We start from the raw sequence: 12,369 nt of genomic DNA, 5'->3' as shown, positions 1-12,369 counted from the left end.
AAAAAAAAAAAAAGATGGACACGGTCTCAGGAGTCCGAGGACGGGCACCACTCAGCGAGAGCTCTTGTCGGCTTCGGGAGATGGCGTAGGGCGAGCCAGTCGGCCAGAGCTGCGCTGTCGTCGGAGATCGCGGGGGCACAACCGGTCGGCACGAAATCCAGCGAACGAGACACGTTGAAGAGCGCGCGTTTGCACTGGCACTGAATGAAGGAGGCGTTGGCCAGACAAACCTCGCCATCACCATTCTATGGGTGGCTCCGATCTCTTGATGAGGCAGTCTGTGCATGAACTCGAACACGAGGCGACGGAGACTCGTAGGCCCCTGTAGCCGGGGAAGGTGGGATGGGTTGGGGATTTAAACTTTTGCCCCTAGATTTTTTTACTTTTCCTTGCGTATATGTGCACACATGAAAACGGCCGCAGCACATAGAAAGTATGGCCGAACAAAATTTCTGGCTACGCCAATGTAAGGCTCAACTTTTTTTTCTGTCGTCACACCTTGTAGCGACGGGCAGTGCGCATATGAACTATGCGTAGATTTTTTTTTTATTTAAAGGTTCACCTGATGCACTTAATGCACCAAAACGCATGTCTAGAACCAATCGTAAATGTTGAGGCCTTTATCAGCCACGATGAGCTACAGCGGCGTAGCCAAGAGAAGGGTGCAGGTCAAAAAGGGGCGTGTTAAAATTTTCGATTTTCCTTGCATATTATACACGCACACATGCAAACACACACACGAACAATCATAAAGTATGGTTGCAGCCCCCACCCTCTCCACGAAAAAAAAAAATCGCAGGATATCCACGGTGTGAATGATGACGAGATGGCGAAGCTCCGGAGGGAATCAACGGTAAACCGTGAATCTACCGTATTTAGTTCGTGCTCCTTACCGGGCTGCAGAAATCAGGTGCCTTCCTCTTCTAACAACTACCACAACCACCATCCGACGACTCCGAGCGCGCGCCAACAGCGAGCGAACTTTATTACAGCGCTCCCCCTAGCGTACATCACCGAACTATTGCCGGCAACAAATGACACGCGCAATATGTGACATGATTTATATTATAACGTCTCGAATCTTTCAACTACTAGTACCGCCATCTAGTTTTAAATGTATCATCTACAAGCATCAACTACAAGTACCGCCATCTAGTTTTAAATTTATCAACTATACAAGCATCATCAACTACAAGTCGTCCGTCAACCCGTCTGTTCTCGCGACCATCCGTGCGTCCGTCCGTGGGTGCGCCAATCCATATGTCTGCCTGTTCATGCGTCCATCTGTCCGTACGTCCGCGCGTCTATCCATCTGTCCGTCTCTCTGCTAGTCAGTCTGTCCGTCCATCCATGCGTCCTTCTAGCGAACACTCCAAGTACCGCCATCTCTCATCCCCTGTGGCACATACCCGCTCTAGAGCGGTTATGTGCCACCGGTGGCTACGTACTACTTTTTTCAGTGGCCTGGGGAACCCTTAGGTTTCGTGGAATTCACTTTGAGAAACCCTGTGCCATGGGGAGTTGTTGGAAGCATTCTTTATCAAAAAGAAAGTATCCCATCGCAGCGATGACCCTTTCTTAGCGCGAAGTTCTGAAATTATATCTTCGTTGAAGGAAAAGCTTGTCATCGGCGTCTACGGCCTCTTCAATTGATGTGGAAGCTTTTTTTTAAACTAAATCCTATGTTGCGCCCTGTGATGCGGTCAGGTATGCAATTGATGACTTTGAAGAAATTTTCAATATAGTTACCGTATTTCCACTAATAGCTTTACCGAACGTCCTACCTTGATTGAATAGTAATCCGCCAGTTTAGTATCTATGTCCAAAAAGCCGGAATTTGCATAGATTCCGCTGTCGCGCCAGTCCTCAGTGACATATTCCTGGCAGCGTTCGACCAGAGCCTTGCCGCACGCGATAGGAGCAAACAAACTGCTAGATAGTTGTTTGAAGCATTATTTATCTTATTCTTTTATCTATCTATGTGGTCATCGATTATTATGGACAGACTGACAGGCAGGCTATTATGCAGACAGACAGATTCGTTCAGTGAGTTTTCGACTGGCAGGCAGGCTATTATGTAGACAGACAGACAGATTAGATAGATAGATAGATAGATAGATAGATTCGTTCAGTGCATCTTCGCCGTCTTCCGAAGCCACGAACTCCATTTGGTGCTGCACAGAATAGAGAGGAGGATGCCAGCGCTCAATGTGGCCACGACGCCGCAAGCACTTGTTTTCTCAGCTGGCGAGGCACACGCACGCACGCTCGCATATGCTTCCGACGTCTAATGAGAACAACGGACGCCAATTTTCGGTTAGAGAGTAAGGAGGGATGGGAGAAGGAAATCCGACGGAGCCGTTGATGCATTCTTGCACGCTTGCCGCGGGCGCCTTTTGAAAGTTCGGAGGTTGATGACCGGCGGCGTATTGAAGCAGTTCAGACCGATTAATTAGGCTCTGAAGAATATATTGTACATTTCGACTGTCAAAACGGTTGGTTGGGCGCGTTGGTGATTCATAATGATACACGATTCGTGATGATGACGTAAACAATGACAGCGAAGACGCGGACAAGCACTTGCTACCAACTGAAAGTTTAATCGGAAAGCTGTGAGAACAGTCTTAAGTATCGTATGTGCTTACGAAATTTCAGATACAATTTTACAATTCCGAAAACACCACTCTTACCTCGAGACGACGCACGAAAAAAAAACGCGCGAAAAAAAAAAAAAATGCGCGCGGAGACGCCACCTTGACATACCCGCATCAAATACCGTGACGTCATTGCTTTTGAAAGCGCCTACCGGGTCCTACGTAGCTCTAAATAAAAATGAAGGACGTTATAATATGTGGGTGCCGTAAGCCTAGCACCCAAATTTTCAGAAAATTTCATCCAGCCAACGTCGCAAAAGTTAGAGAAATGCACTTTAAAATTTCTGACGTCACGCATGGCGATTTCGGCGCGAAATTTAAAGAAATGAGACTTCAGACTGATTTTCTCCGCTAATAATGAACTGATGACAGTAAAACTTGTGGCGTTGGAGTTCCCCGAGTGCTGTTTATCAATTCAAAGCAATCGTTGTTTCTCTTTAGTGTCCCTCTACATCGATCTTTGTTCATCTTGCTTATCGCAGGCGAGGACGTGGCCTACCGGCGCCGGACCGAGGCCTTGGAGGATGTTTCCCTCACACTCACCAAGAGGCTCAGCTTCATCAACGGTAAGCGCGCGTGCGAACGAACCACGAGCGGCTACCAGTGTCGTCAATGCGGAGCTACGTCCCGCTGACCGGAGACAGTTGTGACGTCACTCGCTCGTTGAGCGTGCGAAACCGAGTGGCTTGCGCAGAAAGTTCGATCGAAGTACAAGAGAAAGCAACTTCAAAAAAAAAAAATCCCAAGCATTTCCCCGAGGGTGAACATGGTTCACTGCGAATACACGGGGTGATGCTATGAGGGGTATTTATTAATTCGCACTATTATATCTATTAATCGCACTATGGTGCCTTTATGGTGTAATGGTTCCTGGGAATCGCAATTTGATCACACGGGGGAGTTTACGTTGACTCACTGGCGAATGCCAACGGATTTTAACTTTACTCCCCCTCACGACCCGCTCTCGACGGGAGACTGAGAGAGAAGGCGGGCGCGCGAGAGAGAGGGGTGCGCGCGCAGCTGCAGCGAGCGAGGAGAGCGGAGGAGCGAGCGAAGGGGTATAAAGTGCCAACCACTGGCACGCGTATGCTTGCGCCTACGCGTCAAAAGCGTCTAGTCGCGCCTGTGGAGGAAAAGGGCGTGCAACTACTGGCACGCGTCGACCACGTTGACGCCCACGCGTCCAAGGCCGATGCGCAATGTTGCTTGATCTTTTGGCTTGGAACTGTCCAAGTTCAGCACAGAACGGCACGTTCTCAACTGGAGCGGGAATGTATGTTTCAGAGGATATGAGAACACGTTAACAAGTTGATAGTGCTTCAACCACCACAGTTTAGACTATTTTAGAGGTAATTGACATTTCAGTGCCCAAAGTAACTACAGCGGTAGCACCAGAAATCAACATCGGTGCGTGTGCCGCTCCCGCGAATGAACATTCGCGTCTAGCATACTGTACGGCTATCATAGGCGTGTGCAGGGCTCTCCTTAAGGGGGGGGGGGGCAAAAGTTTGTCAACTGAACCTTGCACTGGAAGACTTCTGGACGTTGTCTTTAGTCAAAGTATTCTCTAAAACGACGGACGACACCCAACTGTTCATGAAGTGACAGATATCGGTAATAATATTAGAACTGAAACCTCAATACAAGACTTCTGGACGTTGTCTTTAGTCAAAGTATTCTCTAGAACGACAGATGACACCCAACTGTCAGATGACAGATGACACCCAAGCGTCTAGTCGCGCCTGTGGAGGAAAAGGGCGTGCAACTACTGGCACGCGTCGACCACGTTGACGCCCACGCGTCCAAGGCCGATGCGCAATGTTGCTTGATCTTTTGGCTTGGAACTGTCCAAGTTCAGCACAGAACGGCACGTTCTCAACTGGAGCGGGAATGTATGTTTCAGAGGATATGAGAACACGTTAACAAGTTGATAGTGCTTCAACCACCACAGTTTAGACTATTTTAGAGGTAATTGACATTTCAGTGCCCAAAGTAACTACAGCGGTAGCACCAGAAATCAACATCGGTGCGTGTGCCGCTCCCGCGAATGAACATTCGCGTCTAGCATACTGTACGGCTATCATAGGCGTGTGCAGGGCTCTCCTTAAGGGGGGGGGGGGCAAAAGTTTGTCAACTGAACCTTGCACTGGAAGACTTCTGGACGTTGTCTTTAGTCAAAGTATTCTCTAAAACGACGGACGACACCCAACTGTTCATGAAGTGACAGATATCGGTAATAATATTAGAACTGAAACCTCAATACAAGACTTCTGGACGTTGTCTTTAGTCAAAGTATTCTCTAGAACGACAGATGACACCCAACTGTTCATGAAGTGACAGATATCGGTCATAATATTATAACTGAAACCTCAATACAAGACTTCTGGACGTTGTCTTTAGTCAAAGTATTCTCTAGAACGACAGACGACACCCAACTGTTCATGAAATGACAGATATCGGTCATAATATTATAACTGAAACCTTAATACAAGACTTCTGGACGTTGTCTTTAGTCAAAGTATTCTCTTGAACGACAGACGACACACAACTGTTCATGAAGTGACAGATATCGGTCATAACATTAGAACTGAAACCTTAATGCAAGACTTCTGGACGTTGTCTTTAGTCAAAGTATTCTCTAAAACGACAGACGACACCCAACTGTTCATGAAGTGACAGATATCGGTCATAATATTAGAACTGAAACCTCAATACAAGACTTCTGAACGTTGTCTTCAGTCAAAGTATTCTCTAGAACGACAGACGACACCCAACTGTTCATGAAGTGACAGATATCGGTCATAATATTAGAACTAAAACCTCAATACAAGACTTCTGAACGTTGTCTTTAGTCAAAGTATTCTCTAGAACGACAGACGACACCCAACTGTTCATGAAGTGACAGATATCGGTCATAATATTAGAACTAAAACCTCAATACAAGACTTCTGGACGTTGTCTTTAGTCAAAGTATTCTCTAAAACGACAAACGACACCCAATTGTTCATGAAGTCACAGATATCGGTCATAATTATAGAACTGAAACCTGTAAGGAAGACTTCTGAATGTTATCTTTAGTCAAAGTATTCTCTAAAACGACAAACGACACCGAACTGTTCATGAAGTCACAGATATCAGTCATAATATTGGAACGGAACCCTGTATGGAAGACTTCTGCACGTTCTCTTTAGTCAAATTATTCTCTAAAATGACAAACCGCACCCAACTGTTCATAAAGTCAATGTTATCAGTCATAATATTGGAAGTGAACCCTGTATAGAAGGCTTTTGAACGTTGTCTGCAGCCGAAATGGCCTGCAGCCAAAATGAACGTTGTCTGCAGCCGAAACAACGCACACCCTACTCTTCATGATGTGACGGATTTAGGTCATGAGGCTGTAATTGTGCCCTGTTCAGAGGGCTTTGAATGATAAGCGTATTGGAAATATCCTGTCATGCAAGAAACCGCATCTGGCTCTTAATGATACAACAGATACTGCCATAAGAATGGAACCAAGCACTACGTAGAATGCCTCTGGGCATTTTTTGTAGTCAAAATATGCTCTAATGCAACTAACTGTACTTGAAGTTTTCATAATAAGACAGATATTGGCCATAGGGCTGTAACTGAACCTAGTAGGAAAGACTTCTGGATGTTGTCTGTAGTTAAAGTATTCTCTAAAACGACAGACGACACCGAACTGTTCATGAAGTGACAGATATCGGTCATAATATTAGAACTGAAACGTTAATACAAGACTTCTGGACGTTGTCTTTAGTCAAAGTATTCTCTAGAACGACAGACGACACCCAACTGTTCATGAAATGACAGATATCGGTCATAATATTATAACTGAAACCTTAATACAAGACTTCTGGACGTTGTCTTTAGTCAAAGTATTCTCTTGAACGACAGACGACACACAACTGTTCATGAAGTGACAGATATCGGTCATAATATTAGAACTAAAACGTTAATACAAGACTTCTGGACGTTGTCTTTAGTCAAAGTATTCTCTAGAACGACAGACGACACCCAACTGTTCATGAAATGACAGATATCGGTCATAATATTATAACTGAAACCTTAATACAAGACTTCTGGACGTTGTCTTTAGTCAAAGTATTCTCTTGAACGACAGACGACACACAACTGTTCATGAAGTGACAGATATCGGTCATAATATTATAACTGAAACCTCAATACAGGACTTCTGGACGTTGTCTTTAGTCAAAGTATTCCCTAGAACCACAGACGACAATCAACTGTTCATGAAGTCACAAATATCGGTCATAACATTAGAACTGAAACCTTAATGCAAGACTTCTGGACGTTGTCTTTAGTCAAAGTATTCTCTAAAACGACAGACGACACCCAACTGTTCATGAAGTGACAGATATCGGTCATGATATTAGAACTGAAACCTCAATACAAGACTTCTGAACGTTGTCTTTAGTCAAAGTATTCTCTAGAACGACAGACGACACCCAACTGTTCATGAAGTGACAGATATCGGTCATAATATTAGAACTAAAACGTTAATACAAGACTTCTGGAGGTTGTCTTTAGTCAAAGTATTCTCTAGAACGACAGACGACACCCAACTGTTCATGAAGTGACAGATATCGGTCATAATATTAGAACTGAAAGCTCAATACAAGACTTCTGGACGTTGTCTTTAGTCAAAGTATTCTCTAGAACGACAGACGACACCCAACTATTCATGAAGTGACAGATATCGGTCATAATATTAGAACTAAAACCTCAATACAAGACTTCTGGACGTTGTCTTTAGTCAAAGTATTCTCTAAAACGACAAACGACACCCAATTGTTCATGAAGTCACAGATATCGGTCATAATTATAGAACTGAAACCTGTAAGGAAGACTTCTGAATGTTATCTTTAGTCAAAGTATTCTCTAAAACGACAAACGACACCGAACTGTTCATGAAGTCACAGATATCAGTCATAATATTGGAACGGAACCCTGTATGGAAGACTTCTGGACGTTCTCTTTAGTCAAATTATTCTCTAAAATGACAAACCGCACCGAACTGTTCATAAAGTCAATGTTATCAGTCATAATATTGGAAGTGAACCCTGTATAGAAGGCTTTTGAACGTTGTCTGCAGCCGAAATGGCCTGCAGCCAAAATGAACGTTGTCTGCAGCTGAAACAACGCACACCCTACTCTTCATGATGTGACGGATTTAGGTCATGAGGCTGTAATTATGCCCTGTTCAGAGGGCTTTGAATGATAAGCGTATTGGAAATATCCTGTCATGCAAGAAACCGCATCTGGCTCTTAATGATACAACAGATACTGTCATAAGAATGGAACCAAGCACTACGTAGAATGCCTCTGGGCATTTTTTGTAGTCAAAATATGCTGTAATGCAACTAACTGTACTTGAAGTTTTCATAATAAGACAGATATTGGCCATAGGGCTGCAACTGAACCTTGTAGGAAAGACTTCTGGATGTTGTCTGTAGTTAAAGTATTCTCTAAAACGACAAACCGCGTCTAACTCTTCATGAAGTCACAGATATCAGTCATAATACTGGAACTGAACCCTGCATGGAAGGCAGCCAAAATGTTCTCCAATGCAATAAATATACCCGACACATCACGATGCAACAGATATTAGCGACTAGATTGGAACCGAGCACAGCGTTGAACACTTTCGGATGGTATATTTATTTATTTTCAAATACAGCTGCTCACTGTGAGGTTACTGCAAAAGTGGCATACATATATACAAAATGAAAGAATATAAACAGTAATATCACATTAAGTGTGCCAAGGTAAACAAATATCACTACCCTTGAGTGCACCCCTGTAATAAATGAGAGAAATAGGACATTATTATAATACAAGTGCCTCCAAAAAGTCAGACACACTGGGATTAGGAATCAAACCAAGTAGATCAATCCAGTGTTTGATAACTTTATTTGAACGTGTTAGAGAACTCTACAAATGACTTCTAAGCTGGGTGGTGATTGCGGATCAGTGCTGTGTTGAAGACTTCAGCACTTTGCTGGTAGTTTAAATATCCTTTAACATCTACAAAATGCATCTGACACTTCTTGATGAGACAGACATTGGTTTTGAGATTACAGCCAAGCACTGTGGCTTTAGCATGTCATTAATTGTCAAAATACACTATAATGCAATAAAGCATGCCAAAAATTTTTGATGGGACAGATACTGATCAAAGGATTGCACCAGAGCACCGTACAGAAGTTTTGGCAAGTTTTCCAACAGAACTACACAGAATATGCTTAAGTGAATGCGTATATATAATCCAAGTTAATGCATATACTAAAAAACCGAACAGAAATGAAGGACTCCTTGGAAACACATACAAATATTCAATGTTCAGAACCATCGAATATATTGAGCTCATTACAGTCTGGAGGCACAGATAAATACAAGCACAGCTCTGAAAGGACTCATAAGTCACATGAGGTACTTTTTGCATTTCTTCTACACAAAGTGCAGTACCATACTAGTGTACCTTCATTCATTCTGTGCATACATGTGGTGATCTTCTCTTCCCACAATCGTGTCATCGTGCAGCTGATTTCAAATCAGGTGCTTCTCACAAGGTTTTCAGTTATCTGTCCAGCTGTAAACAGATCGCGCGTTATGTTATAGTAAACTGTAAAATGACGGAGAAGCGCCATTGTATGCCTATAGCTATGAGTATCAGAATGAACTACAAATTAAGAATGTGTGTGTTAGAATGCCTCCAAACAACGTATGTGCTACTGAGCGTAGCACAGAAGCAGAAGAAGCGAGAAGTGAAATAGCAGGCAATACCAGCAGCACTTAATCATGCAACTTTCTTTTTCGATCACCACAGCGACGCACGCTCGAGTTTCTGTCTTGTACGTGAATGGAAATGAGACCGCTGACAGCCCAGTGTGTCAGCGTCGCTGGTACCCGACACGAAGTCGCATCTCACTGCTACCAACCAGCGAACGCTTATGATTAGCTTGGCAACACACAAAAACGATTAGCACCGAAGCCAACGAATGTTTCCGCGTCATACAATTCGCGAATACACTTATATAAGTACGTACGTTTTCACATCACGGAAATGTGTTGGCTAGTGCGAGGTTCGCTTTCAGCGATGATGAATATTGATGTTGAAAACAAACACAAACACAGTGCAGATAAAAACTCTTCCGTATGACCTACGCGATATTTCGGTCGTCGTATATGGTGTCTATGTTGCGACGGAAACTACCGTAGAGTTTTTTTCAGCCGATGTGCCTCGCATGTGCTGGTTCATACGAACTAGATGGTAGAGGCCTGCGCTGGATGCAGATGACACCGATCTGAATTGCCTCCGCGGTAGGCGAGGGCTCACGCTCAAACCTTCGAACCTCCGAAGTATGTTCGCACTCGTTTTTAGCACAGAAAGTCACAGATGAAAGCACAAGAGCACCGACATGCTCCTTTCGCTCGGCCGACGATCGCACAGGGGTCCGGCGCTAGCATAGCCGGCCGGCATTCGCTGGATTTGTCGGCGTCGCTCGAACTCGGCACGAAACCGCGTCACGCTGGTAGCACTCGCAGTCGTTCGTCGTTTCGTTGTCGTTCTAGATTACGAAGCGGTCATTCAGGAACGTTAGGAGTAGTTTTCATGCTTGCTTTCAGCACTCGGCTGTGCCTTCGAAGCGGCGGCCATTAGGCACAGCATTCGGAGTCATCGCGGCCTCTGGTTGGTTGGCGCGCGGCCTCTGGTTGGTTGGCGCCGCTGTACGCGTGGTGACGTAGCGTACGCGAGGCGAAATATCAAGCCCGGCTTGATCCCTCGCGCCTGCTCGCGTATTCCCCTCCGAAGCCGACGCCGAGAGGCGCATTTGACGCTTTTGACGCGTAGACGCGAGCGAACGCGTGCCAGTGGTTGGCACTTAAGGCGCGTTACTGACACCGATATCAGCGTCGCGTCCGTGGCTTATTCGGTAGAGCGTCGCGCTGCGGCCCGCCAAGTCCTCTTTCTTTTAAAGATAGAGAGAAGACTGCGGACGCCGCCGACGGCGGTGGATGGTTTGGGGTCGCTTATAAAGTGTATTCACACTTAAAAAAGTTTGGGCAGCTATGCTCTAGTGATTCGAAAACTGGGGAAACAGCGGAGCTAGTGGCCTTCCGTAGCACGTTTGAAAGCACCAGCTCTCCTCCTTTGAGCTATTCTACACTTTCCCTCCTCCCCATCCTCATGTCACCGTTCCTCACCCTCACTTTCCGAGCATGCACTCGCTATACTATGCCTGACATGACTTAACTTCTTCAGCGTCACTTCCCTTTAGCACCTCTTCACACACACGATACATAGCTCTGCTGTACCTATCCCTTTCTCCTTTTCACCCTCACTTTCATTTCCCAACACCTGCAACACTATACTTCACATGGTTATGCTATTCCCTCTCCCCTTACATTATTTCTTACTGTCACTTTTTTTTCGAATCCCTTTGATATACTATATCATACACTGTTATGCTTTACTCCCAAGCACCTCCTCCTTTCTATCTTTCTCACCCTCTCATCACTTTCAATCGTTTCTCTTTCCCACTTCCTTGCTATATTATACCAAGCATTTACTCTCCCCTACCTCTCCTGCTGTTGAATTGCACAGCCAAACATGGTTTCCTCCTTTCTTAGCATCGTTCTTCCCCGTGTTGCCCATCCCGTTTTGTGCGGTCGACAAACTTCGCTACTCCAAGCTTAAACAGCTCCACTGTAAAAACATAGAACAAAACTTGAGAGACAAGTGGTTTGAATGAATAATTGCACTTACAACAGCTGACGGCCATATGGGCCAATACTGGCCTACCTTAGCCTTCATTTAGCCAGCACCAGCCAATGTTAGCCAGTGTTGGTTGTATACGCGTAAACATGGTAAATTTCACACAAGACCAACTGTGATGTAGTGTCATTGCCCGAACGATTTGATCCCCAGTGGCAGAAAGATTGATTTCTGCAAATAGACATAGGCAGACATCGACATTTCTGCATTTGACTGTTCGACAAAGGGACTTGCCATTTGACTGATTTTTTTCCCACAAATTTTTCCTCACACACTCTTGATGTGTGTGTCTTCTTAACAATGCAAGTTTGTCGCTTATTCTGCATTTCAGAGGATAAGCGCGGCTCTTCGACAGTGGAACTAGTCAAGAGGGAAGGATCAACATTGGGCCTCATACTATCCGGTCAGTGTTCCAACATGTTGTATGGCGTGTGTCTTTTAGTCTGTGAGGTAAAGGGCTTGTAGTCAGTATCGCTCGGTCATTTTTCTAGCAACGCCCAAACTGAAGTGGAGTGATGCTGTGGACGTTTACTAGCAGCGTAGTACATTGTTGACCATAACAAAATTTTTTCTCAAATTTAGTCACGCTCAATGATTTTCAATGACTTGCAAATTACTGAAGTAAACGTTCCTCCAGATACTGGTATTCTCTAAATGAATTTAATGTTTGCCAGGGTAACCATTCTGTATTGCGGCTTTTCCAATCATGGCCATTGAGTTTCAGCTCATATTGAGCGTGACTACCTGATCATATATATATTAAGGAAGAAATTGTTTTCTAAGGCAACAATTGCACTGAATCTGAGGAAAGTAGTAACACTATGTTCAAGTCTATATGACTGTAGGAAGCCGATTTTCTTTCTTCAGGACAAGTTTTTGTTTTACCCACTGATATTC

At 44.5% G+C, this 12,369-nt stretch overlaps 1 protein-coding gene across 3 annotated transcripts in view; it reads left to right on the top strand.

Moving 5' to 3' along the window:
- The window catches only part of Grip (Glutamate receptor interacting protein), a 174,020-nt gene that overhangs the window by 141,477 nt on the left and 20,174 nt on the right, over positions 1 to 12,369 (top strand). For all 3 annotated transcript variants that reach the window (XM_075873293.1, XM_075873291.1, XM_075873292.1), the window contains exons 2-3: positions 3,137 to 3,220; positions 11,804 to 11,875. In XM_075873293.1, the coding sequence (XP_075729408.1) occupies positions 3,137 to 3,220; positions 11,804 to 11,875 (156 nt within the window). The remainder of the gene's footprint in view (positions 1 to 3,136; positions 3,221 to 11,803; positions 11,876 to 12,369) is intronic.

This window comes from Rhipicephalus microplus, chromosome 9, assembly GCF_043290135.1.
Source record: "Rhipicephalus microplus isolate Deutch F79 chromosome 9, USDA_Rmic, whole genome shotgun sequence".
Lineage (NCBI taxonomy): Eukaryota > Metazoa > Arthropoda > Arachnida > Ixodida > Ixodidae > Rhipicephalus > Rhipicephalus microplus.
Note: the sequence above shows the minus strand (reverse complement) of the source record. Positions and strands in the feature narration are given on the sequence as shown.